Source organism: Pseudorca crassidens, chromosome 1 (genome assembly GCF_039906515.1).
Source record: "Pseudorca crassidens isolate mPseCra1 chromosome 1, mPseCra1.hap1, whole genome shotgun sequence".
Lineage (NCBI taxonomy): Eukaryota > Metazoa > Chordata > Mammalia > Artiodactyla > Delphinidae > Pseudorca > Pseudorca crassidens.
The window spans coordinates 35,075,222-35,102,848 of NC_090296.1; the positions used below are offsets into that span (position 1 = coordinate 35,075,222).

General features: G+C 45.7%; 1 protein-coding gene and 1 long non-coding RNA gene across 3 annotated transcripts in view; one reads left to right on the top strand and one right to left on the bottom strand.

The window, feature by feature from the left end:
- LOC137222127 (uncharacterized) overlaps positions 1-3,378 on the bottom strand; it is a 19,433-nt gene extending 16,055 nt beyond the window's left edge. The window contains exons 1-2 of the long non-coding RNA XR_010942344.1: positions 3,115-3,378; positions 2,588-2,735 (exon numbers count right to left, since the gene is read on the bottom strand). This is a non-coding gene — a long non-coding RNA (uncharacterized lncRNA). The remainder of the gene's footprint in view (positions 1-2,587; positions 2,736-3,114) is intronic.
- PLEK2 (pleckstrin 2) lies at positions 3,375-26,694 on the top strand. Of its 2 annotated transcripts, none has more exons than XM_067732827.1 (9): positions 3,375-3,524; positions 11,083-11,247; positions 20,340-20,521; positions 21,734-21,825; positions 22,139-22,326; positions 22,550-22,651; positions 24,388-24,471; positions 25,383-25,461; positions 26,215-26,694. In XM_067732827.1, exons 1-9 carry the CDS (start codon positions 3,483-3,485, stop codon positions 26,340-26,342), a joined length of 1,062 nt encoding a protein of 353 aa, XP_067588928.1. In that variant the 5' UTR covers positions 3,375-3,482; the 3' UTR covers positions 26,343-26,694. The 2 variants fall into 2 exon arrangements, with proteins under 2 accessions (XP_067588928.1, XP_067588931.1); XM_067732830.1 differs by having other exon boundaries at positions 22,139-22,242.
- Positions 26,695-27,627: the final 933 nt, after the last annotated feature.

Consider the following 27,627-nt stretch of genomic DNA (forward strand, 5'->3'; position numbering starts at 1 on the left):
TGTAGAAGTCTCTGGTAAATTGCATGTGGTGGAGGCCATTCTAGTCATGCAAGTAGGACCACACAATTGTCTATGACTCAGAGGAAATGAAAATCGCTGGTCGTCACCACAGACGGCGTGAGGGGCAATGATCTGGAACACTGCATTCACTATGTGCTGGTGGGCCTGCCGGGTCAGCTGCGGCAGACCAGGGAAATATTTGTGGTTAATCAAAATGATACCTTGTTTACACTGATGGGTGAGGCCTGGGGGCAGGGCTTGTGTATTACCCATGGCAACTGGTTTGTGCCTTGTACACAGGATACACTCAATATGAGTCTCCTGCTCCAGCGAGTGAATGAATGAATTGATGGATGAATGAATGAATATGTTTCTCACTGTAAGAGGGCAATTTGATGGCCTTGGGCAAAGCCAAGGTTTGGGCAAAATTTCTCTTCCAACTTTTCCTGTTGCCTGCACTCTTAGCTCCTCCTAGAAATGTGGTACATTTCTAGAAAGCAGTTTGGCAACATGTGTCAAGAATTTTAAAAATTTATACGCTTTAACCTAAAATTAAGCCCTAGATATTTATCTGAAATAATCAGGGATGTAGCAAAATCTTTATGTATAGAGATATTTATCATAGCATCATTTACACAGTGAAACAGGAAATTCAACCTAAATGGAAATGATCAAATAAATACATTATGAAATAGGCATGATGAAATATTATGCAGCCATTAAAGTTATGTTTTTGAATTGTTTTTAATGATTTGATGAGATGCTTATTAGCTATGACAAATGGAAAAGGAAGGGTTTAAATTTTTTAAATAAAATTTAATAAAAATATATGTGCATGTAAAAATACTCATCATCTGTCTAGGTGATGGGATTTGAGTGGTTTTATCCTTTTGGGTATTTTCTAAACTTTCTATAATGAGCACAGATTATTTTTATGATCAGAAAAAATATAGAAAACATTGTTTAAAGTCTTTTCTGGTTTTGCAGACAGTCACTCCCTCACTGCAGTCCTGCTCTGATGCAGGACACTGCTGGGGGAAGTGCCCCTGCATTTGCCAGGAGCAAGCCTTACATGGTTAGCTTGTATTCTGGTCCTGGCTTTGCCACTAACTGGCTGTGGGACTGTGGACAAGTCATTTTATTTATCTGGGCTTTGGGGTCCTCATTTATAAAATGAGGTTACTGGATTAGATGATTTAAGAGTTAAATTCTGATTCTGTGATTCTAACAAACTCACTGGGTCAAGGTATTCATTGTGAATAAGGCTTCATGATTTATCCTTTTCTAGTGTTAGTAAATGGGATTCTTAGCTATAGTTAAAGAAGTGACTCTCTAATGGTAGAATTTCACATCAGACTGTGAATCACCTACATCCAAATACTGACCTTATAGCTCTCTACAGCTTACACATTCTAGACATCAGCTGGCCCTTTTGAGAGAGTCAGAGTCCCTTCCACATCAGCCTCTGGCCCTGAAAGGGAGACGGGAGGTGTCTCTCTGGAAGAACAAGACAAGTTCCTTGGTCCCGAGTTTCCTTCCCTTCCCTGCTTCCTTTCTCCAGTCTCAAGCTCTTTCCCACTGTCTCTCTGCTTTCTCTATCTCCATCCTCTTCGCTGTGGTTGAGTCTGGTTTATGTTAGTGTAGTTCCCTGGTGGACTGGTGGCTCAGCCACCACAACCAGGGGAAGAGGGAGTGTGACTCATGCCCTGTGTCCAGTGAGTCAGACTCGGGGTGGGCTGGACCAGGGGCTTCCCTAGGACAGGAAGCAGGTTCTTAGTATGCAGAGGCCTTAGCTCCCTCCTAATACGGACGCTGCCAGGATAGAGGACCAATCTTTCTCCCTTTCCCATTTCTGTGAACTCATTCAGGAACCCCTCTTGCCAAAGAAAATGCCACCTCTTCTAAGCCTCAGAAGGTTGTGTCTGGGTAAGGCCAAAACTGCCTCTGTGCCAAATGACTGCCCCCCAGCATCCGAGAAGAAGGAGAATAACAGACCATAGTTAGAGCCAAAGAGGATAAGAATTTCCCATTCCAGTCTCTCATGTCCTGGGTTTGAGCCTAGCAAGTTTTCACAGCTCCGATTATCCTTTCCTCCTCTTCCCAGCTCTTGACATGAGAAACAAGTGCATTCACACTGCCCTGGGGTTAAAATCCAAGTTTGTGTGACCTTGGGCAAATTATTTAACTGCTTCAAGTTTCAGTTTCCTTGGCTGGAAAGAATGAGATAATAAACTCACCTCATGGCATGTTGTGCATTAGATAGAACCCAGCACCCAATACAGGCCTGGCTTTAGAAGGTACTGAGTCGACATTCAGTCTGCAATGGAGTGGAAGCCCCATTGCTTTTGGACTCCTCTGGGATCCAAAAGTCGCTTTTTGCAGAAGGCTGAAATGGGCCATTTCCAGGGCACGGGAGCCCGTTGTGCTTTGGGAGTGGGCTCCAGCCTGGGTCTGAAAGGCAGTCAGGGCACCATCTCCCAATCTAGAGCTTTCTCTTCCCTTTGAGGCATCTGGGGCCTTTCCCCTTCCTGGTGAACAGTCCTAACAGGGCCCTTCACACTGCAGGGCAAACAAGGAATAAACTGACCTTCTCCTAAGGACTACCAGACAGGATCAGTTTTACTGATGCTTCCTTTTGTTTCAGGCTCCAATATGGCTTGTTGTCCATCCATCCAGTCCTCACTTAAATTTGTGACATTCTGTTCATCATGGATTTTTTTTTGCATTAATTTTTACTAAAATTTGAAAAAATATTTAACATATTTTAAAACATTGCATTAAAATATTATTTATCTTGATTACTGAGCTCCTTGGCACTCCCGTAACTTTTGCCCCTAATGATGGAAACTTCAGCTCTAACTTTTTGAGGGGAGAGGTGTATTTTGGAGACCGACTGTGCCTGCTTCCTTAAACCTGTGACCTTGCTAATGGGAACTTTTCTCTGCCCCCACCAGAGGCCAGGATAAAGCTCCCAGCCTGGTTCCAACTCCTCCACTCTCCCACCCCCATTTCCATGGAGCTCAGGAATGACCCCAAATCTTTGAAATCCTTTCGGTTCAGCTTAATTCCGTTAAGTATTAGTCAACGGCAATATACTAAGTGCCAGGTAAGTACCTGGTTAAGGCTGGGAGTGGAGGAAGATGGGCAAAGACGGGAAGAGTCAGAGGCGCAGAGCGCGCTGGGGGAACCTGGATGGAGAAAGCCTGGGCGGGGGAGGCTCCGGGAGGCGACACGGGGGCGGCCCTCCCCTGAGGACTAACCACGAACCTTAGGGCACCTTCGGCGGGGAGACCACGTCAGAAATCCCGTCCGGGACTGACTTCCTGCCCGGGAGGCCCCGCGGCCTCGGGCTCTGGGCGCGGGCCAGCGGGGCGGCGCCGGCGCCGGATCGGAGGCGCTTCTTGGGCGCAGCGCGCGCCGAGCTGCGCGCGGAGGAGCGGGAGCGCGGGACGGCGCACCGGGGAGGGCGCGCTGGCGGCGACATGGAGGACGGCGTGCTCAAGGAGGGCTTCCTCGTCAAGAGGGTGAGCGCAACGGAGCCTCTCCGGACACGGCCCGGGGCGGGCCCGCGGCGGGCGCCGGCTCACCTGAGCCGCGGTCGGCCGGCCTGGGGCCACGCTGGGCGGAGTCGCGTGTAGTAGGGAAAGACGGGTGGACGGTGGTTGGGGGTGAGCTTTAGATAGAAAAGAGGGGCCAGGGCACAGGCGAGGAGGAGAATCCCGCTTGGCTAGGGCGTGTGGGGTGCAGGGGGCGGCTACTCGTAGTGGACAGCTTAATTAAAACAACTTACTAAAATACGAAGCGTATAGGATTTAAATATGATGTATTAAAACAACGAAAGTGTGTTCGGTAGTCCCCAGCGCCCGTCCAGTTAATGCATCATCTCCTATATTCTTCACAATAACCCGTGAGGGAGGAGGAAGCTTATGTTTCTTAAGCCCCTATTGTGCACCAGTCCTGGACGTTGTCTCCTTTAATCCTCCCAACAGTCCGACAGGTTGGTGGTACCACATTACCCACCCACCCCCGTTTCTTCAAGGGGAAAACAAAGCTCCAAGAGGTTAAGTAACTCAGGATCTGGACTAGTGGGTGATGGAACAGGATCAAACCCACTCAGGCTGACTCCAAACCGTTTTCTGCCCACTGCAGGGTGGGTATTGTTATTCCTGTATTACAGATGAGGAAACAGGGGTAGAAAGATGAGAGCGCTTGCCCAGAGCCCCAGGGCTAATAACAGCCGGGACTGGAACCTCCATCCTCGTTTCTTCCACATCACCCCATGTGGCCTTTCCCACAGCAAGCAAGAGTCCAGACAAAAGCTCAACATATAGGGAGGGCTTCCCTGGTGGTGCAGTGGTTGAGAGTCCGCCTGCCGATGCAGGGGACATGGGTTCGTGCGCCGGTCGGGGAGGATCCCACATGCCACAGAGCGGCTGGGCCCGTGAGCCATGGCCGCTGAGCCTGCGCGTCCGGAGCCTGTGCTCCGCAACGGGAGAGGCCACAACAGTGAGAAGCCCGCGTACCGCAAAAAAAAAAAAAAAGTAGAAAATGAATGAAAAAGCAGCTGCAAGAGGAAATTAGATTTTTAAAAGTTCTTTTAACATTGATGTTCACACGAAACATTTATGCTAACCCTAAGAGCAGAGCATAAAATCTGGGGATGAGCCTTTTGGCTCTTCTGAGTTTATAGCTTTGGGAGGGGGATGGATGAAGAGGGATGAAGGGACTCGGCCTCCCCTGGCCACCAGATCAACCCTGAGGTCTCAAGTCACTTTCTGTTCAATAGGTAATGCAGCCATGTTATTTTACACACTGTTTGACATAGGAGGGCAGGTGTGTTGTTTGCTCAAAACTGTAAGCAGGAGGTGTAGGAGGCTGTGCCGGATCAAGGGTCAGAGTGGATACAAGCAGGTACAAAATTCCACGCCTGTTCCATGCCACTGGGATTAAAGTGATAGGTTGGTCCCTCACAGTTTGTGGAGGCAGCTGCACCTCAGAGAGACCACCTATGGGGAGCTTTTCCTGCAGCTTATAAGGTGAGAGGGAGAGGGGTTTGGGCAGGGGTTTTGATGGGCATTGTTGATTGCCGGGATAGCCGAGCCCTGGTAGGGGCCTGTTGAGGACAAGCCCTCGCAGAGGGGCCCTTTGGGGCGTCCCCTTGTTCCTGGGGGTTACCTTATATGATTCCCCACCACCACCACCACCACGCAGAGTCAGGGGAGGGCTGGAGGGAAGGAAGGATGTGAGTTCTCTTCCAGATGGGCCACCCAGTCCAGGGTGGCAGCTTAGGGAGTATAGGGTACAGGGAAGTGAGGACAGTCAACCAGGTCTGGCCCCAAGAGCCCACCGAGGGCCTTGGCTGAAATACCTAAAGCACATTCCAGCCAAACCCAAAGACAAGAGTTTGGAGCTGGAGCCTGACCCTGAGGCAAGCGGAAGCCACACCCTTTCCTACAAGGCAGGGATGGGGCCCCTGCCCCTGCTAACTGTCCCTGCCCACTGATCAGTCGGACTTTTCCTCTCCCCCATTTCCCCTCTCCTCCTGGATGGCAACAGCAGCCCCCGTGGCCACTGGAGAAGGTGCAAGGCTACGACGGGGGGATTCCACAGATTCAGGGGGGGTTTACGGTCCAGAAGTGGGGCAGGGCCCAAGCTGGAAACCCAGCATACAGAACAGTCATCACCAGTGAGGGCAAAGCAGGAGACGGGCAGGGACATGATGGATTTGGCTCTTAATCCAGCCCAGACAAGAAAGAAGCAAAGCTCCCGACAGAAATGCAGAATGCTCACTTGGCCTGGCTTTAGAAGGAGGGTGAGGGGGAAGGAAGGCGGATCTGCGTGGGTAGGACTGCTTGTGCTTTAAGCAGCAGCTGAAGCACTGAATCAGGCATTGCTGCCTGGCTCGTACCTCAGAAACAACACTCAGAAAATGACATGGCAGTGTCGACACGCTTTGGCCTAGAAAGTTCATTTGCAGGACTCTGTCCCCAGGAAATGCCATACAAGCTTTAGGAACAAAGTGTTATTTCTGTCGTGAAAAAACTGGAAACTACCTATATGTCCCCCCAAATAAACAAATGATTACAAGTGAATTTTAGTTATGCAGATGTTAAAAATGTTTATAATATTATAATCCAAAGAGTAAAAATATAAATGGTATGAGTAAGGAAAAAATTTGCTTGGAAGAAAAAAGCAAGAAGGCTAGAAGTTTCGAAAGCTAAAGGTCTCACATCGTGGTGTTCGCAGGGCCACACTCCTTCTGAAACCCGCAGGGGAGAATCCTTCTTTGTCGCTTTTGTTTCTTGTATTCGCAGGCTGTAAAGGAAACACGCAGGTTTTTCCTTCCTGTGTAGGAAAAACCTAGCTCTTCCCCACTGTGTGTTTCTCTATCCTGTGGGGTTCCTTTACTTTTACACAGAACACTTCACTTCTGACTCTTCTAGTCACCAAACGTGTGGAAGTTTTTCCCTACACCAAGCAATTCTCTGCAACACCCAGTGTGTGTCCTATAATTTAACTGAAGTCTGACGCTATCAACTCAGAGACGGCGTTAGATCCCACAGCATGAGAACTCAGTCCTACAAGACTGCTTCCCCAGCCCTCCCCCATGCCCCAACACACACACACACACTTCAGACACCAGTCAAAAGCCCAGGTTGTCACCTGTACTCTGACCAACTGCCTATAGATCAGAGGTTCCAGGGAAACACTTAACTTATGTTTACCAGCTTATTAAAGAATGTGATAAAGGAAAGAAATGAGCATCCGGATGGAAGAGATGTGTAGGGCAAGGTTTGTGGGAAGGGGCCCAAAGCTTCTGTGCCCTCTCCGAGTGTACCACTCTCCCACCACCCCCGTGTGTCCCCCAACCTGGAAACTCTCCAAATCCCATATTTCTGGGACCTTATGGAGGTGTCATCATGTAAGCATGATAGATTGTTAACTCCATTTCCAGCCCTTCTCTTTTCTCAAGAGAATGGGAGGGGGGGGCTGAAAATTCCAAGCTTCTAATCATGGTGTGGTCTTTCCAGTGACCAGCCCTCACCCAGGAGCCCACCCAGAGTTGCCTCATTAGCACAAAAGATACTCCTGTCACCCAGGAAATTACAGGGGGTTCAGGAGCTCTGTACCAAGAACCGGGGTCAGAGAGCAATATATTGCATTTTCTGTTATCTCACACAGGCACTCCTTGCTGTTCCTTGAGTTGTAGATGCATAATCCTATCTCTGCCTCCATCATCACATGACTGTCTTCTCCCTGTGTGTCTTTCAGTGTCCAAATTTTCCTCTTCATATAAGGACACCAATCATATTAGTGTTATTAGGGCCACCCTAGTGTAGTATGACCTCACCTTAACCTGATTACATCTGCAAAGACCCTATTTCCAAATAAGATCACATTCACAGTTCCCTGGGGTTAAGACTTCAATGTATCTTTTGGGGGGACATAATTCAACCCACAACACATACCATCTCTGCTTCTCTGGGGTTGTAGGGTCTTGGGCAAGACCTTTCTGGGTCTCAGTTTCCTCATCATTAAAGTTAGGGAGTATAGTATAGGCTTTTTCAAAGGGTCCTCCAGCTGTAACACTCTGCTTTTTTTTTTTCAATTTTTATTTATTTATTTAATTTTTATTTTTGGCTGTGTTGGGTCTTTGTTGCTGTGCACAGGCTTTCTCTAGTTGCAGAGAGAAGCTAGTGGGGGCTACTCTTCATTGCGGTGCATGGGCTTCTTATTGTGGTGGCTTCTCTTTGTTGTGGAGCTCTAGGCGTACGGGCTACAGTAGTTGTGGCACGCGGGCTCAGTAGTTGTGGCACGCAGGCTCAGTAGTTGTGGCTTGTGGGCTCTAGAGCACAGGCTCAGTAGTTGTGGCACATGGGCTTAGTTGCTCCGCGGCATGTGGGATCTTCCCGGACCAGGGCTCGAACCCGTGTCTCCTGCATTGGCAGGCGGATTCTTAATCATTGTGCCACCAGAGAAGTCCCATTCTGTGCTTCTTAAGCCCAGTCCTAGGGTCACATCCCAGCTTATGGAATCTCCTCCTTCCCCCTAAGGGGGCTTTAAGCCATTCATGGTCCAACTGGCCTCTGGTCCCAGTCAGCCACTTACAGACAAGGAGCCTGGAGAGGGAGGCAGATTCCCAGGTGAAGGGAAGCCTGGGTTCTTTTTCAGCTTATACCACTGTCCTTTCGGCCTCTGACACCGTTTGCCTGCTGATTTTGGATGAGTCCCTTACGCCGTCTGATATGGCGAAGCTTATCTGAGAAGCAGGGATAAGGGGGCTTTCCTTCTCATTTTGTGGGTTATTACAGTAACCTCCAGCTGAGCTGGCTGCTCCAGTCTGGCCGACCTTACTCAGCTGTTCGCTCAGGTGTGGTCGGTTGATCCTTTTAACATGAGAACCTACTGCTTGTCATCCTTCTGCTTAAGTCTTCAGGGACTCCCCTCCGGCCACAGTGAAGTCACCAGCTGCTCCGAGTTTTCCACCTACGTAGTAGATTCTATCTCATCAGCCTTTCTTCGATTGCTCTCCTTTGCTGTCAGTCTGGATTCTTGGCTGCTCATAACACGGTCCACTCTAGCAAGTTTCAACGGAAGGGATTTCATAGAGAATAATAAATATCAAGTAACTCGGGAATATTTGGGAGGGCCGGGTGCCACACAGCCAGAGATGATGCAGCCAGACCAAAATATCCAACAGCACCACCACACGTTTCTTGTGGAAACGTCACTGCCGCCGCTGTTTGCCACTTGTCCCTGGTAACTCTGGGGATTGGGTGTCAGAAGAACCTGTCCTTCCACCACTGTCCTGCCACCTTGGTGGCTGCCAAACATGTATCAATGCCCCATGCACAGGACTGGCAGCAGCCTGGCCACCTCCCTGTTCCTTCCTGCCGTCGATTCTGGGAAATGTAGCATTTTGTCCAGGAATCGTAGCCCTATCTCTATTGGTTTGTTCTGCTCAACAGGTGTTGTTTACACTTTTCTCCCTAACATCTCCAGGCCCCTTTCTCCTTTCCGGTTGTTTTAGTTTATTAGGGCTGCTGTAACAAAATACCACAGACAGGACCCCCTAAACAACACATTTATCGTCTTGCAGTTCTGGAGGTCGGAGTCTAAGGTCAAGTTGTTGGCAGGCTTGGTTTCCTCTGAGGCCTCTCTCCTCGGCTGGTACATGACGCCTCTTGCTGTGTGCTCACATGGCCTTTCCTCTGCGTGCACGCCTCCCTGACATCTGCGTGTCCAAATTTCCTCTCCTTGTGAAGACCCCGGTCAGGTTGGATTAAGGCCCAACTAATGGCCTTATTTAACCTAATCACCCCTTTAAAGGCCCTGTCTCCAAATACAGTCACATTCTAAGGTAGTAGGGGGTTAGGGCTTCAACATATGAATGGGGAGGGGGGGATAATTCAGCTCAGAACACCTATGTTTTAAGGTTTAAGACTATTTTGCCCCCTCCCCTTCTCCGCCTCACACCGGCCCCCATGCCGGAGCCACACCTGTGTGCCAGCAACTGCCTTTACTGCTAATGCTGCACCAGGACCCCCTCAGCAGGGATTGCTGGGCGAGGGGACTTGAGTCTGGGCCACGTGGTCTGGTGTAGACCAGTGCTCACACAGTCGACTCCTTCGACAATTTGCGGTTCCCTAACACAGTCAGTACACGCACGCTGAGCGCGGAACAGAATTGCAGCACCACAGGTATGAGAACTGAAGGGGCCTTTGAAATTAATAAATGCTGGGTCAGGAAACCAGTGAATCGGGGACAGTCTCTGAATCAGATAAAGTGCATCTCTCTTGGTTAGAATCCAGCCCTAATTGGGCTCTGCTCTGGGAAACATGCCAAGAAAGTCACTTTCATGAGCGTGCACAAAATCATTTCATTCTGATTCTTCAGCAGACATTCTCCCATCCACTGTTCTGTTCTAGAAGCGGACTCTCTGCCTTCACCTGACTATCCTGTCCACTGGCTCCATGACCCACCTGAGAGCCCCCCAAACTCCCCTGCCTTTTAGGCCTGTCACAGCAGGCTAGGTAAAAATGTTAGGGTCCTTAACAATTTGTGGCTTCAACTTTACAAATTGCCCACATCCTTCAACGAACAATATTCTTTTTTCGGAATACATCCTAAGGAAAAAAAATTAAGAGATGCAGATCAAAATTTATGTGCAAGGATATTCATTGCAGAGTTGTTTATAATAGTGGGAAAAAAACGACCTCAGTTACAACAGGAGATGGACAAGAAAATGATGCAGCCACCTAGTGGTCATTAAAAGACATGTTTTAAAGAAATTTAATGGTGTGAGACGATGCTTGGCAAAGTCAGCAAAAGAAAAACTAGAAAATAAAACTCATATATGTAATATCCTGATTTTTAAAAAAACTAGAAAGTAAAAACTAAAAGGGAAAAAGACTGGAAGGAAATACAAAATGTTAACAATGGCTGTCTCCCAGTAGCAGGATCTTTTCTTCTGTTGACTTTGCAGTTTCTTTCGAGGCTTATTATAACCAGAAAAAAAGAACAGATGGGAACTAGAAAGTCAGTGCCAAAGGTGTTTGTTACATACTCAAAAGAGATGGCAAAGAGATCCAAAGCTCATGCTTTCTTCATGAAAATGAAAATAAAACATGTGATTCTGAACTGGATCCTTTGGCAATTAAGGACATTATTGGGGTAATTGGTGAAACTTGAATGGAGTTTGTGGAACAGATGAAAATAATATATTCATGTAAATTTCCTAATGTTGATTGTATTGTGGTTATGTTGGAAATACCCTTTTTAGTTTTTGGTAGGAGTTACACAATAAAATACTGAGAAGTGATTGGAGCTTCATCATGTTAAAAACTAACTCTTAATTGCTTTTGTAAAAAAATTTATAATTTTCTTCAGCTTTTCTCTGAATTGAAACTATTTCAAAGTAAAAAAATAAAATTAAGCTAAAAAAGAGAGATAATTCTGTCCCCTTATTGGAGAGTTGATCCCATGGCACAGTCTGGTCACCTGTGCCATGGGCCACCTCTCCCTGGACACCACGTTGTCCCCTCGGCCACCTCACCTCAGGGTTCTCCTGTCTGTCCTCAGGGTCACATTGTCCACAACTGGAAGGTGCGATGGTTCACCCTTCAGCAGAACACGTTGCTGTACTACAAGCTTGAGGGGGGTCGGAAAGTGATCCCCCCCAAGGGCCGCATCCTTCTGGATGGCTGCACCATCACCTGCCCCTGCCTGGAGTATGAAAACCGACCAGTAAGTGAAGGCCCCCGCTTCCCAGCTCCTCCCTCCCACTCCCTGGACCCTCCCGTCTCTGGCCTCTTTGGTGAAGGTGGTGTGGGTCATGGGAAGAGCTGAGTTACTGAAAAACCTAGACTCAAATCCTGGCTGCATCACGTACCAGGCATGTGACCTTGGGCAAGTAATTGCATCTCTTTGAGCCTTAGTCCCTCATCTATAAAATGGGATAAAATAATGACACCTGACTCTCACGACTGTGATGAGAATCATGAAGGTAACGGTGGGTCAAAACACCTTGTAGGCTAGGAGACACTACACAAATGTGAATAATTACTGCTACTTGGGGTTTAATAGGATGACTTTCATCCCCCAAGGGGCACATGTTCCAAAAGTTCGGGGCAGCTTCAACTCTACCATCAGAAACGAATCTGAATTAATCATTTACTGAGGGCCCATTAAGTACCAAGAAATTTGCTGGGCTTGGAGGTGTCAAGGAAGAAAATGGTAAGATTGCTTCTTTCAGTTAATGATCTTATTATGAAAGCAAGTGATTAACAGAAAAACATTCAGAGTTCCAAATGTTGGTACAAACATTATTAGCCGCAGAGAACACTGTATTGCTGAAGGGGAGGAAAATGCCATCATAGGCTGTCTGCTCAGGTACAGCTTTGAGGGGGATAGAGGTTTGGGCAAAGATCTGAAAGAGGAAAGAGGCAGAGGTTCCAGGCAGGTAGAAGGTCTTGGGTAAAAGTGGAGGGACAGGTAGGGATAAATTTAGAGATCAGGATGGGCATTGTGGCCAAAGGGTATGTTCAATGAAGGAGTGGTGGGAGATTGGCTGGGGCCAGGTACAGGTAATAGGGAGCCATTGAAGGTCTTGACTGAGAGAAGGGGCTGGTGAAAACTCTCTTAGGAAGACCAAAATGAACACCTAAGCTCAGTTCCTAATAAGATAACTAGTTCCATAAAGAAGGGGTCTTACTATTTTCTTCTTTCTTATCATGTTTTTCTTCTCTGACTCTTCTAGACAAATTGATGAATCTTCTAAGTATAAGAAAATATTAATGACAGTCAATTCTGGGTAATGGGTTTACTGGTGTTTGTTTTGTACTCCTTTATAGTTTAAAATTTTTCTCAAATAGGAAACAAAAGGAGCTGTTAAAAATCAGGCATGAAATGAGGCAGAAAGAAGGGATGAACCTGAGGAAACATTATGAAGGAAACATTGACAGGACATCGTTGACTGGATGTTGAGGGCAAGGGAGAGAGAGGCATTGAATATCATTCCAGCCTAAGAGGCTGCAAAAGTGAAATGTCATTCTGTAATTTCCACTGCAAACCTGGAAATGCCACTGATTAAAAGAGATGGCGTAGCTCTCCGTGGGGGTGGGATGGGACTGCTGGGGAGTGCTGAGCCTGGTAAGAGACTTGGGTCTGCATCTTCTTCCTTGTAGCATCATCAGACCAGACACAATGTCTGGGCACATAGCAGATGCTTAGTAAATGTTTGTTGAATAAATGGTAAATGAAAAAGAAAGATTTACAGATAAGTGAGACAGTTCTAAGAAGACAACCTAGTTTTCTAGGTGCATTTAAGACTCTGGGTTTCAATAAATTAAACCTTGGAACTTGTAGGTTAACTTTTTCTTGGGGGTGGTAATTTTTAAAAATTGGAGTATAATTGCTTTACAATGTTGTGTTAGTTTCTGCTGTACGACGAAGTGAATCAGCTATATGTATACGTGTATCCCCTCCCTCTTGGACCTCTCTCCCACCCCCCCCATCCCACCCATCTAGGTCGTCACAGAACACCAAGCTGAGCTTCCTGTGCTTTATAGCATGTTCCCACTAGCTATCTATTTTACACATGGTGGTGTATATATGTCAGTCCTAATCTCCCAGTTCATCCCACTCTCCCCTTCCCGCCCCGTGTCCACATGTCTGATCTCTATGTCTGTGTCTCTATTCTAGATTCCACGTATATGCATTAATATACAATATTTGTTTTTCTCTTTCTGACTTGTTTCACTCTGTATGACAGACTCTAGGTCTATCCACATCTCTACAAATGACCCAATTTAGTTCTTTTTTATGGCTGAGTAATGTTCCATTGTATATATGCGCCCCATCTTCTTTATCCATTCATCTGTTGATGGACATTTAGGTTGCTTGCATGTCCTGGCTATTGTAAATAGTGCTGCAATACACATTGGGGTACATGTGTCTTTTTTTTTTTTTTTTTTTTACATGTGTCTTTTTGAATTATGGTTTTCTCGGGGTATAAGCCCAGCAGTGGGATTGCTGAGTCATATGGTAGTTCTATTTTTAGTTTTTTAAGGAACCTCCATACTGTTCTTCACAGTGGCTGTATCAATTTACATCCCACCAACAGTGCAAGAGGGTTCCCTTTTCTCCACACCCTCTCCACTATCTACTGTTTGTAGATTTTCTGATGATGGCCATTCTGACTGGTGTGAGGTGATACCTCATTGCAGTTTTGATTTGCATTTCTCTAATAATTAGTGATGTTGAGCATTTTTCATGTGCCTCTTGGCCATCTGTATGTCTTCTTTGGAGAAATGTCTATTTAGGTCTTCTGCCCATTTTTGGATTGGGTTGTCTGTTTTTCTGATATTGAGCTGCATGAGCTGTTTGTATATTTTGGAGATTAATCCTTTGTCAGTTGCTTCATTTGCAAATATTTTCTCCCATTCTGAGGGTTGTCTTTTCATCTTGTTTATGGTTTCCTTTGCTGTGCAAAAGCTTTTAAGTTTAATTAGGTCCCATTTGTTTATTTTTCTTTTAATTTTCATTACTCTAGTAACGGTCAAAAAAGATCTTGCTGTGATTTATGTCAAAGAGTGTTTTTCCTATGTTTTCCTCTAAGAGTTTTATAGTGCCCAGCCTTACATTTAGGTCTTTAATCCATTTTGAGTTTATTTTTGTGTATGGTGTTAGGTAGGGTTCTAATTTCATTCTTTTACATATAGCTTTCCAGTTTTCCCAGCAAAGAGACTGTCTTTTCTCTGTTATATATTCTTGCCTCCTTTTCATAGATTAGTTGACCTTAGGTGCGTGGGTTTATCTCTGGGCTTTCTATCCTGTACCATTGATCTGTATTTCTGTTTTTGTGCCAGTACCACACTGTCTTGATTACTGTAGCTTTGTAGTATAGTCTGAAGTGAGGGAACCTGATTCCTCCAGCTCCATTTTTCTTTCTCAAGATTGCTTTGGCTGTTTGAGGTCTTTTGTGTTTCCATACAAACTGTAAAATTTTTTGTTCTAATTCTGTGAAAAATGTCACTGGTAATTTGATAGGGATTGCATTGAATCTGTAGATTGCTTTGGGTAGTATTGTCATTTTCACAATATTGATTCTTCTAATCCAAGAACACAGTATATCTCTGCATCTGTTTGTGTCATCTTTGATTAATTTCATCAGTGTTTTATAGTTTTCTGAGTACAGGTCTTTTGCATTGTTAGGTAGGTTTATTCCTAGGTATTTTATTCTTTTTGTTGCGATGGTAAATGGGATTGTTTCCTTAATTTTTCTTTCCGATCTTTCATTGTTAGTTTTTAGGAATGCAAGAGATTTCTGTACATTAATTTTGTATCCTGCAACTCTACCAAATCCACTGCTTAGCTCTAGTGGTTTTCTGGTGGCATCTTTAGGATTTGCTATGTATAATATCATATTATCTGCAAACAGTGATGGTTTTACTTCTTCTTTTCCAATTTGTATTCCTTTTATTTCTTTTTCTTCTCTGATTGCCGTGGCTAGGACTTCCAAAACTATGTTGAATAAGAGTGGCGAGAGTGGACAGCCTTGTCTTGTTCCTGATCCTAGAGAAAATGCTTTCAGTTTTTCTCCATTGAGAATGATGTCTGCTGTGGGTTTGTCATATATAGCCTTTATTATGTTGAGGTAGGTTCCCTCTATGCCCACTTTCTGGAGAGTTTATCATAAATTGTTGTTGAATTTTGTCAAAAGCTTTTTCTGCATCTATTGAGATGATCCTATGGTTTTTATTCTTTAATTTGTTAATATGGTGTGTCACATTGACTGATTTGCATATATTGAAGAATACTTGCATCCCTGGGATAAATCCCACTTGATCATGGTGTATGATCCTTTTAACGTGTTGTTGGTTTCTGTTTGCTAGAATTTTGTTGAGGATTTTTGCATCTATATTCATCGGTGATATTGGTCTGTAACTTTCTTTTTTGTGTGTGATATCTTTGTCTCGTTTTGGTATCAGGGTGATGGTGGCCTCGTAGAATGAGTTTGGGAGTGTTCCTCCCTCTGCAATTTTTTGGAAGAGTTTGAGAAGTATAGGTGTTAGCTCTTCTCTAAATGTTTGATAGAATTAGTCTGTGAAGCCATCTGATCCTGGACTTTTATTTGCTGGGAGATTTTTAAATTACAGTTTCAATTTCATTACTTGTGATTGGTCTGTTTATATTTTCTAATTCTTCCTGGTTCAATCTTGGAAAGTTGTACCTTTCCAAGAATTTCTCCATGTCTTCCAGGTTGTCCATATTATTGGCATATAGTTGCTTGTAGTAGTCTTTTATAATTCTTTGTATTTCTGTGGTGTCAGTTGTAATTTCTCCTTTTTCATTTCTAATTTTATTGATTTGAAACCTCTCCCTTTTTTTCCTTGGTGAGTCTGGTGAAAGGTTTATCAATTTTGTTTATCTTCTCAAAGAACCAAATTTTTTGATCTTTGCTATAGTTTTCTTCATTTCTATTTCATTTATTTCTGCTCTGATCTTTATGATTTCTTTTCTTCTACTAACTTTGGGTTTTTTTTTGTTCTTCTCTCTCTGGTTGCTTTAGGTGTAAGGTTAGATTGTTTAGATTGTTAGATTGTTAAATTGTTAGATTGTTTATTTGAGATTTTTCTTATTTCCTGAGGTGAGATTGAATTGCTATAGACTTCCCTCTTAGAACTGCTTTTGCTGCATCCCATAGGTTTTGCGTTGTTGTGCTTTCATTGTCATTTGTTTCTATGTATTTTTTAATTTCGTCTTTGATGTCTTCAGTGATCTCTTGGTTATTTTGTAGTGTATTGTTTAGCCTCCATGTGTTTGTGTTTTTTACAGTTTTTTTCCTGTAATTGACTTCTAATTTCATAGCGTTGTGGTCAGAAAAGATGCTTGATACGATTTCAGTTTTCTTAAATTTTCCGAGGCTTGATTTGTGACCCAGGATGTGATCTATCCTGGAGAATGTTCCATGTGTACTTGAGAAGAAAGTGTATTTTGCCGCTTTTGAGTGGAATGTACTATAAATATCAATTAAATCTATCTGGTCTATTGTGTCATTTAAAGCTTGTGTTTCCTTATTATTTTCTGTCTGGATGATCTGTCCATTGGTGTAAGTGAAGTGTTAAAGTCCCCCACTATTATTGTGTTACTGTCGATTTCCCCTTTTATGGCTGTTAGCATTTGCCCTATGTTTTGAGGTGCTCCTATGTTGGGTGCATAAATATTTACGATTGTGATATCTTCTTCTTGGATTGATCCCTTGTTAATTATGTAGTGTCCTTCCTTATCTCTTGTAACAGTCTTTATTTTAAACTCTATTTTATCTGATATGAGTATTGCTACTCCAGATTTCTTTTCATTTCCATTTGCATGGTATATCTTTTTCCATCCCCTCACTTTCAGTCTGTATGTGTCCCTAGGTCTGAAGTGGGTCTCTTGTAGACAGCCTATGTACGGGTCTTGTTTTTGTATCCATTCAGCCAGTCTGTGTCTTTTGGTTGGAGCATTTAATCCATTTACATTCAAGGTAATTATCCATACGTATGTTCCTATTACCATTTTCTTAATTGCTTTGGGTTTGTTTTTGTGGGTCTTTTTCTTCTCTTGTGTTTCCCTCCTAGAGAAGTTCCTTTGCTGTAAAGCTGGTTTGATGGTGCTGAATTCTCTTTGCTTTTGCTTGTCTGTAAAGCTTTTGATTTTTCTGTCCAATCTGAATAAGATCCTTGCTGGGTAGAGTAATCTTGGTTGTAGGTTTTTCCCTTTTATCACTTTAAATATATCCTGCCACTCCCTTCTGGCCTGCAGAGCTTCTGCTGAAAAATCAGATGACAACCTTATGGGGATTCCCTTGTATGTTATTTGTTGCTTTTCCCTTGCTGCTTTTAATATTTTTTCTTTGAATTTAATTTTTGTTAGTGTGAGTAATATGTGTCTTGGTGTGTTTCTCTCTGGGTTTACCCTGTATGGGACTCTCTGCACTTCCTGGACTGGGGTGGCTATTTCCTTTCCCATGTTAAGGAAGTTTTTGACTGTAATCTCTTCCAATATTGTCTCAGACCCTTTCTCTTTCTCTTCTTCTGAGACCCTTATAATTTGTATGTTGGTGCATTTAATGTTGTCCTAGAGGTCTCTGAGACTGTCCTCACTTCTTTTCATTCGTTTTTCTGTGTTCTGCTCCTCAGCAGTTATTTCCACCATTTTATCTTCCAGGTCACTTATTCATACTTCTGCTTCAGTTATTCTGCTATTGATTCCTCCTAGTGTGTTTTTCATTTCAGTTATTGTGTTGTTCATCACTGTTTGTTTGGTCTTTAGTTCTTCTACGTCCTTGTTAAACATTTCTTGTATTTTCTCAATCTGTGCCTCCATTCTGTTTCTGAGATTCTGGATCATCTTTACTATCATTACTCTGAATTCTTTTTCAGGTAGGTTGCCTATTTCCTCTTCATTTATTTGGTCTTGTAGGTTTTTACCTTGCTTCTTCATCTGTAACATATTTTTGTGTTGTCTCATTTTTCTTTGATGGGTGGGGCTGTGTTCCTGTCTTACTGTTTGTTTGGCCTGAGGCGTCCATTACTGGAGTTTGCAGGCAGTTGGATAGAGCTAGGTCTTGGTGCCGAGATGAGGACCTCCAGGAGATCTCACAACGATTAATATTCCCTGGGGTCTGAGGTTCACTGTTAGTCCAGCGGTTTGGGCTTAGTGCTCCCACCACAGGAGCTCAGGTCTGAGCCCCGGCCTGGGAATCAAGCCGTGCAGCACAGCAAAAAAAAAGCAAAACAGTAACAAAGAATAAAAAATAAAATAAAATTGGAAAAATTAAAAATATATTAGGAAAAATAAAAATATAAATGAAACAACCACAAGGCAAAACAGAACCACGACAGCAAAAAAAAAAAAAAAAAAAAAAAGAAGCCTGGAAAAGGCCTTGGTGGTGGGCGGAGCTTAGGTGCAGCACGGCTGGAGGGGGTCCCGGAGGGCTGAGGTTTAGGCCCAGCGCCCCGGCAGGCTCTCTGGGGCTCAAGCAGGCAGGGGAGACGCTAGCCTCGTTCCCCTCCGATCCCCCAGTACCCCGAAGGTCTCTCCCCATCCCTGCTAATCCCTGCTCCATGGGCAGGCTCCTCCAATCATGGGAACCCCTCCCTTCCCCCAGCCGCCCCTCAGAGGTGCCAGTCCCATCCCGCCTCCGCTTTTCCTCCCCTCCCCCTTCCCCCCAACATCCTACCCGGTTGCTCGGGGATTCCTCCCGTCCCTTTAGGTTTCTGAGGTCCCTGACCAGTGCCTGGTAGGGGCCCTAGTTGTGAGGAGACGCGAACTCCACCTCTGCCTACTCTGCCATCTTGGCTCCTCCTCTGCTGTAGGTTAACTTGTTGACCTGATACCACCTCATAGTCTTTAAGGAACAGTGGAGAGCAGAAGTGCTGGTAGAACAGGTGGGCGATAGGAAAACTTTGTTCTGTGTTTCAAAAAAGGAGACAAGTTGCTAGCTGGAGCTGTGAACTTCTTGCTAATTCTACGTAAAATTCTCAAACAGAGAAAATTGGCATCTGCCAGTCCATGACTACTTGAGGGGGAAGAAGCCAAGAGGAGTCAGTAGGTTCACTAAGAACAAGTTATAAAGTGTATCGTGTGTGTGTGTGTGTGTGTGTGTGTGTGTGTGTGTGTTTTAATTAGGGAAGCTATAAAAAAGTGTGTCTGGGTTTCATGTGGAACTTTATAGTCTCTCCTGAGATCTTTTCATTAAAATGGCGAACTACAGACTGACAGGGTGCTGGTTGAACTCATCTTTCCACGATGTTGATGAGTGAATCCATGTTAACTTGGAGGAACATGGTACTCTTTGGGACCGTGAGCCCGCCTTGTCTTATCCACCATTTTTGCTGTTTAGGTGAAGGACTTGATGAAGTTTGCAAGCAAAGCGAGGTAGGAGCTAATACATTGGAAAACAGAATCAGAATGAGACAGAATCCTTCTGTTTTGCAACAGAAGTGGTGAGCCCAGTCTACTCAGATGACATTTAGTAGGATCAACATGCAAAATCTCAACAATGTTTGAAAAAAAACCCTAAATGCCCATTTAAAAGATGGAGGAGATGTGGCCCACCTGAAAAAGACTCTCAGCTGACTGCACAGAGCATCAAGCCCTGAGGATGCCACTGCTAATGAGACCTCAGGCCCATGCTGTCTTGTACCCCCAGACCTTCCCTGGAGCAGTTTGTTCCATTCCAAGGGTCATATTTTATGAGAATGTTGAACCAACTGCAGAACATTTAGCAGGGCATAAACTGGTTGAGAAAGTTTAAACAGTATCATATGAGGAACGTGTGAAAGACTTGGGATGATTAGACCCGATTAGAGAGAGGATGAAAAGGAACAGAACTAACAGTTCCTTCAAGGTAGGCATTAATAGCCTCATATGACAGATGAAGGAACTGAGAGTCAGTGGGTCCTTTAATGTGCCCAAACGTCCATAGCTAAGTATCCACATCAGTGTGACCTGGAAGCCTGTGCATTTCCCACTTCAGCACAGGGGCTGTCATAGGAGGTGAGCTTAATCTATGTGGTTCTAGAAGGCAGAATCAGGAGCAGAGAGACCGAGTGCCCAGGAAGCAGACCCTATGCTAATGAGTCTGTTCAAAGGGGAAAGGTGGTGAGCTCCCCGTCACTGGAGGTATACAAGCAAATCTTTAAAGACCACCAGCTGGAGTGTGGTTGAGCGCTCGGGCACTCGGCAGTCACTGGACCACGTGGCCTCCCAGATTCCCCTCGGTTCTGTCATTTTAGCTGCTCAGCCAGCATTCTCTTGCCTGCTTGGTCTGACTGGCTGTTTTCCCACAGCTCCTCATTAAGCTGAAGACTCAAACATCCACGGAGTACTTCCTGGAGGCCTGTTCTCGAGAGGAGAGGGACGCCTGGGCCTTTGAGATAACAGGAGCTATTCACGCGGGGCAGCCGGGCAAGGTCCAACAGCTCCACATATTGAAGAACTCCTTCAAGCTGCCCCCTCACATCAGCCTGCAGTGAGTGCCTGGGCCCTGCCCTTGCCCTATCTGGCCTGGCTACAGACTCTTCTGTGTGTGTGCAGCGGGGATGCGGGGTTGGGGTGGGGTTTGGCGGGGGGAGCGGCCTGTGGCTGTTACCCAGGCCTGACTGGTACCACCATTGTACTTCAGGGCCTTTCGCTGTCACTGTCCTGCTTACATTGTTTTCTCTGCCTGGGAGTGGCCCTACCTACCTGCCCTGGGAACCTCTTGGGGCCTCTGCTGCTCCTGCCCCCCTCAGTGTCTTGACACCCTCTCTTCAGTTTCACCCAGGGTGCTCAGGGCTATGTGACAGCTCCCCAGGAATCCCTGCTCACCCAAGTCATTAGTCTTGTTTGCAGCCTGGGGGCAAGAACGATGTGTTCCGGTAGCGGTTGCATTCTCACTCTGTGGGATTCTTCATCCATTCATCCATTCATTCATTTATTCATTCATTCAAGAAACAGTTATTGAGTGCCTACTGCATGCCATACATTGCTCTAGGTGCTCAGGAGATGCAAATGAGAATAAACAAAGTCTCATCTCAGGGGCTTTCCAGCCCAAGTACATAAACAGAGAATGAGAAAAGATCTTCCATTTGTGGCAGGAATCATCCCACAGAACAGAAGGAAAACAGTAGTGGAGGCGATACTATAAAGTAGGGATGGATGAAAGGAGTTCCCATCATGGAATCTCTTACATCAGCCCATCTGCAGGAAATACCCCCTAACCTTCCAGGTAGCAAAACTACCAAAAAGCTTCATACCAGGCTCTGGGATCTTGATTGTGCATCTAGGGCGCGGCTGAACCGTGGTGAGTGCAAGGAGGACCAGTGGCAGATGAGTGTGGGTTCAAGTGATGGGTGACTTTGAGAAGTAGCTGGAGGAGTTTGAACTTTATGCAGTAGATCATAGAGAATCATTACTGAACATTCTTTTGTTTCTAAATTAAAAGCCACACCTCATTAGTTCTACTACAGAAGTAATACCTGTCTAGTCTAGAAATATTAGAACATTTAGATGAGCAAGAAGAAAAAGAAACGTCCCCAAATCCTACCTCTCAAATGCTGATGCATAATGGAATACCCCTTTTTTTGCGATGTGTATCCTCCCATGTGCCATGTGCTTTACATCCTTAGCAATGACTTTTGGACCCTCCCTCATACCTGTCAGTGTGACCAGGGTCCCTCTCCTTTGCCTTCCTTCTGTGTAGTCGCATCGTGGACAAGATGCACGACAGCAGCAGCGGAATCCGGCCAAGCCCCAACATGGAGCAGGGAAGCACCTACAAAAAGACCTTCATAGGTGAGCCTCCCCTCTCGGGGGCTGGGCCAGGCACTGGAAACCTGGGGCTTGGTGATCCGGGACTCTGTGCTTGAACGGCTTGTGTTGAGGCCAGAGCTGCCTGCCAGCCGAGGGGCTGGCCTGCGATGGCCACATGTGAGTGCGGCCACAGCTCTGAGCAGCAGGTGTGACCTTCGGTCTGCTCTAGGGCAGAGCCCCAAGGCTATGCAAGGCTGCCCAAGAGGTCCAGGTCAATGAGGTCACAGCCAAGCACCCCTGAGGAAGCTGGTCTGGAGCCTGTCGTCTGACGGGTGCTGCCCTTACCCTGATGCAGGCTCCTCCCTGGTGGACTGGCTCATCTCCAACAACTTTGCAGCCAGCCGTCTGGAGGCCGTGACCCTGGCCTCCATGCTCATGGAGGAGAACTTCCTGAGGCCGGTAGGCACCCGAAGCACGGGAGCCATTCGCTCTGGGGATCTGGCTGATCAGTTCCTGGATGACTCCATGGCCCTGTACACTTTTGTAAGTTAGGGAGTGGGTTCCTGTTGCCACTGGGGCAGAGAGAGGAAGAGGCAACAGAGTGGGGGGGCGGGCGGGGATCCACAGTCACGGGTGAGAGGCCAAGCTTCACCCCAGGTGGAGTGGGTTTTCTGTATGCAGGCTTTTCCTTTTCCCCGCGGTAGCCTCCACAGCCTAGACCTAGGACTTTTTGGTAACAGAGTCCTTGCTCTCTCCTTCCCGCTAGGCTGAGAGCCCCAAGAGGAAGATAAGCTCCAAGGAAGAAATCAGTCTCAGCACCGTGGAGTTAAGTGGCACAGTGGTAAAGCAAGGCTATCTGGCCAAGCAGGTATGGCCGCCTTGGAGCGGGGAGCAGATGGGCAGTTCGCAAGCTCGGGGGAGGCAGGAATCCCCGCAAAGGGCGGGAAGGGCTGAGACTGCCAGGGGCACTAATTATCAGCAGAATCTGCTAAAGTCAGGGTCCAGTGGCAGCCACCGGGAGCAAATCAAGGGGCATGCACGTGTCCACTCGCGCATACACGAGCCCCAGACAAGGGGGCGTTCCGGGAAAAGTGCACACAAGTAGTTAACACAGCATTAGAAAACAATGCCTATGTCACTGCCCAGTTCACTTATTTGTCTGGAAGGGCATTGCCTACTGGTTGGCATTTTGCCTTTGCTGGCTTTCTGCTCCCTGAGGCTTCCTGGGGTCTCTGTCTGCTTTTGTGGGACTCTGCCTGCCCCCTTGAGAAGTATTTTCTCCACCTACTTCAGTGGGTTGAAGGTGAAATTCTGCAGTGTAATCTCTGTGTTTAAAAACTGACCGTGGCCACTGCTCCTACCATGTTGGGAGAGCGGCCACGTTAAGCAGGGACAGCCGGGTCACAGTCACACCTGCGGCATGTCCACCTGTGCCTGCAAACCAAGCTGCCGCGTCCCGGCACGTGAGGTGTAAGCCAGTCTCCTACACACCTCTTGTGTCTATGCACTCCTGACACGCCACGTGAATGTGTGCGTCTGTACCACACTGCTCAGCACCGTTCCCATCTTCTTGGAGCACTCGATGTCATTGTCACCTGCTTCTTGCGTATCAGGATCCCCTTCTGCTCTTAGATTGCTTACCGTCCACGTAACTGCCTGTTTATTCCAAGGGCTCTGCTTCTGCTGGGCCTGAAGGGAGTCTGGTGAGGGGAGGTAGTGAGGTCCTGGGAGAGGAGGAGGGTGTGGGAGGGACTCGGGGTGCTCCAGACTAGAGGGTTAAGGAAGCTTTGTGACCTAGGGGTGAAGCCACAGTCACACGCACGGCAGTATCTTCCACGCTTAGATTTAAACATATAATTGATTGTTTCTTACTCTTTTTTTTTTTTTGCAGTAGAGTTGATTTACAAGGTCGTGTTAGTTTTTGGTGTCCAGCAAAGTGATTCAGTTATAAATATATATATACATATTCTTTTTCCTATTCTTTTCCTTTATGGTTTATTACAGGATATTGAATATAGTTCCCTGTGCTATACAGTAGGACCTTGTTGTTTATCCGTTTCATATATAATAGTTTGTATCTGCTAATCCCCAACTCCTAATTTATCCCTCCCCACCCCCTTTCCCCTTTGGTAACCATACGCCTTACTCTTCTTCTGATGCAGAATGCCGAAGTGGTTTTCACTGTATATAAGCACACATATATTCCTGTAGGTGTAGGTTTGTTTTCGGACTAAGTTGACGCTTAAAATTTGGTGCCTTTGGGTTCAAGTTTGCCTGTGAGTTCTTGGTCCAGTTGAAACCTGTGACCTCCCTGTCCTCCGTGTGCCCTGAGTGGTGTCCAGGCAGTGCTCCCCCTTTCTTTCAGTGCTGACCCTCTTTGGCTGTGTCAGCTCGGCTAAAGGTGACTGCTGTTGGTGAAGTGTCACTGAGCCGTGAAGTCCATGACACGTCACTGCAATCCCCAGGTCTCCAGGCTCTTTTGAGAAAGTCGTTCGTTGGAGCAGGCTGGCTGGGAGGTTCGAGGTTCCGCACTGGAGGCACAGAGGTGGGAGGAAGTGACTGAGAGCTGTCACCGATGAGCCTTGCACCCTCTCTTTGCCTCAGGGGCACAAGAGGAAAAACTGGAAGGTGCGGCGCTTTGTTCTGAGGAAGGACCCGGCTTTTCTGCATTACTACGACCCTTCCAAAGTGAGTGCCTTGTCATGCTCCCAGACACATCTCTCCAGAGCAGAGCAGGCAGCTGGCTTCACCTCCGCCCTTCCTCCCAGCATCCCTACCATAACTCCCACCCACTATGCCTTTCCTTCCACGGTGCAAGCTACCCCTCACAGTCTGATCACTCCTTTCTTTCATCACATTGTTGCCTGCTCAGTGGATCTACATTGTTTTGAGAGGAAAAGCGTCTTTCAGTTTCTCCAAAGCTGGCTGTGTGCCTAGGGAAGGTGAGGTGCGCTGATAAAGAGACTCCTAACTGGTGCTTTCTAGTCTCTTTTCACCCCTTTCCACCCAAAGAGTCCATGAATTCTGCCCCCTCAACCTCATGTCCCCACCAACGTTTTGAAAGGTTTCTTTTACCATTTAATATTTAAGCCATAATTCTGAGTTTCAGATAATAAGTATTCCTGCATGCTGGGTTTGATCTAATTCCAATCAGAAGAAAAGAAAAATGTCCTTTTAGTCAGCCTGTTCAGCCTTGTCTTGGTAGATGTATTCATTTGTTTTTTGAAATAAGAATGGACGTTCCTCCCTTGCTGAGCTTCAGTCAGGAACCCCACCCTAAGCTGAGAAACTGAAGGAGCTTGAAACAGCCCCCCACCCTGGGACCCTGCTAGACCACAGGGAGGGCCGAGGGACAGGGAGGGCCGAGGGACAGGGAGGGGGTTGGCACTGCTGCAGCTGGCTGTGGAATGAAGAAGCCCGGACTTCCTCGCTGGTGCAGACGACTTGCCATGTGATGTCCAAGTTCAGCCTCAACTGCTGTTACAAATGACTCCACAGACTACTTTAGCAGGCTGACTGCGGGTGGTTATAGATGAGAGGGTGACTCTTCTTTTTTGTGCCTTCACACAGTTCCTAATCAGGTCTCCTTTCCTTTGCAGGAAGAGAACCGGCCAGTGGGTGGGTTTTCTCTTCGTGGTTCACTCGTATCTGCTCTGGAGGATAATGGCGTTCCCACTGGTAAGGGGCAACTTTCGCCCTGGCCTGATCTCGGGGGCCTCCCTCCTGTGCTCTCAGTTAACACTCTGCTGATGAAGGGCTAAGCTGTGAGGGCTGATGGGCTTTCTCAGCGAGACGATGAATGGTGTGAGCTTTGAAGCCGATTAGAGAAAGGGCAAGTGGGGTGTTCTTAGTGTGTTAACAACACAACTAAATGACCCTTGTCTTTCATATTCTTTCCCATCCTTTTCTGTGCTTACTGGCCCATAGGCTTCCACCTAAGAACAGTAGCTTACAATAGTGCTTAAGGATTGACAACACACTATTAGCACACTAATTTCACAATAGACAGTTGAGGTAGGAGGATAGTATTATTCTTAACTTATGGATGTAGAGATTGAGGTTCAAAGAAGTTAAACAATTCAAGTCAAATCCCACATCTGTGTCTGGTTTTAACATAAACATACTGGACTCTTTGATGTGAGTTAGACTGTAGACCTGTGGTTTGCATAGGGGGCAGGCCAAGAGGGCTTCCAAGAATGTCCAGACATAGCACTGGCAGGCCTTAAGGCACAGGTGAGGGAGAGGGGATGGACAGGAGGAATACAGGAAAGCACACATCTGGTGGGATTTCCTAACCATACACATTTGTACTAAGAAATACTTCATGGTATGTGTTTTTGTCTGTGTCTCAGTTGACTTTCAGCTACTCCCAGCTGAAGGCAGACATGGATGTTCACTCGCTGATTTTTTTTTTTTTTTCTTCCTGCCTAGGGGTTAAAGGGAATGTCCAGGGAAATCTCTTCAAAGTGATTACTAAGGATGACACACACTATTATATCCAGGCCAGCAGCAAGGCTGAGCGTTCAGAGTGGATTGAAGCTATCAAAAAGCTAACGTGACAAGGACCTGAGGGAATGGGATCAGGATTCCTCCCTCTTAACAGATGACACAGGATTTCCTGGAAAACGGGAATGTGTTAAGACTTTTAGCTTTTTCTATTTTGTACTGCTTTGGAGTGAGATTGGTGAAGAGTTCCTTAGATTACAGTGGGCAGCGGTGCTATTTCCTTCCCCACCTTCAAAGTTAACATGGAAATGCTAGAATAGCCATTAGGCATCAGCATCTTGACTTTCGCTCATCATCACAACCAGCCATTCCTTGGGTACCAAAGTAGGTTTCCCTTGTCATACTAACTGCCCACGTTGTAATACTAAATAAAACACTATAGTCTCATGGTGGCGCTCTCTGAAATGCTGTCAGCAACTCATTCTTTGGAATGAATAAAAATTGTTATTTGTTCCTGGCTATTAGAATTCCTATACCAAGTTTTAGTTTTCAAAGGTTTTTCATAAGGCTATACGAATTATTAGGCAAGCTGATTATAAAAACATCTCAAGTGATCTGTCACTAAAACATGCCTCATCTTAAAGTGGGGATGGGGGGCAAAATTTTGAAAATATCGTTTTGCTTTGAAAAATAAGCTTTCGTAAGTATTATACGTTGCAGAAAAGAAATCATGGACTCAGACAGATTAGTCACACATATAAAAAAAGTAAAATTACAGTTTTTCTGTGGATAAAAATGTCATTTAGATAGACAGAGCAGGAGTTTGTTGAAGGACAGGAACAGGAGCTCTCTAGAGGACACAGAAAGATGTCAGTGGGAAAAGAATTAAATCAAGGCATGAAATTTTGGGTTTTAGAATGAAGATTAATGGAGACAAATAGGTACCAAGAAGCTTCACCAGTTAGGAGGTTAATCTGAAGTAGTGAAAAGTCTGCATCATACAGTATCTTTAAAAACATTTTTATTACTTTCAAGTTTAATACAGTAATCTGCCAAGTACAAGTGCTTCGGCTTCCTTTAATGAATAGATACGTAACTTACATTTAAGGGGAGTGGATACTTCCAAAGTGCTTAAGTAAAAATTCATTCTCTTCAATAGTTTGAACTGTCTCCTCTTAATCTTGTCTAGAATAACTGATCTGAGGTTTTACTTTAATTCCTTACATTCTAAGAGACTGCCTTTTAAAGCACCATTTTCCATTTGGCATTTCACCAAGGTCTGTGTCCTTGGAATTAGTTTCTTTATTGCTTCTTGTTATCAACAGGTGTTTACCTGAATTAAACTGCATTTGGTTTGATGGCTTCTTGACTCTAAATTAGCACAATTACACCCCAATC

Bases quoted from the DNA above. Each gene is read 5' to 3' on its own strand.
- PLEK2 (XM_067732827.1), top strand. From the start codon at position 3,483: ATGGAGGACGGCGTGCTCAAGGAGGGCTTCCTCGTCAAGAGG. The intron at 20,522-21,733 runs GTGAGTGCCTGG...CCTTCTGTGTAG, and splicing joins CCCCCTCACATCAGCCTGCA to TCGCATCGTGGACAAGATGC. The intron at 24,472-25,382 runs GTGAGTGCCTTG...TTTCCTTTGCAG, and splicing joins ATTACTACGACCCTTCCAAA to GAAGAGAACCGGCCAGTGGG.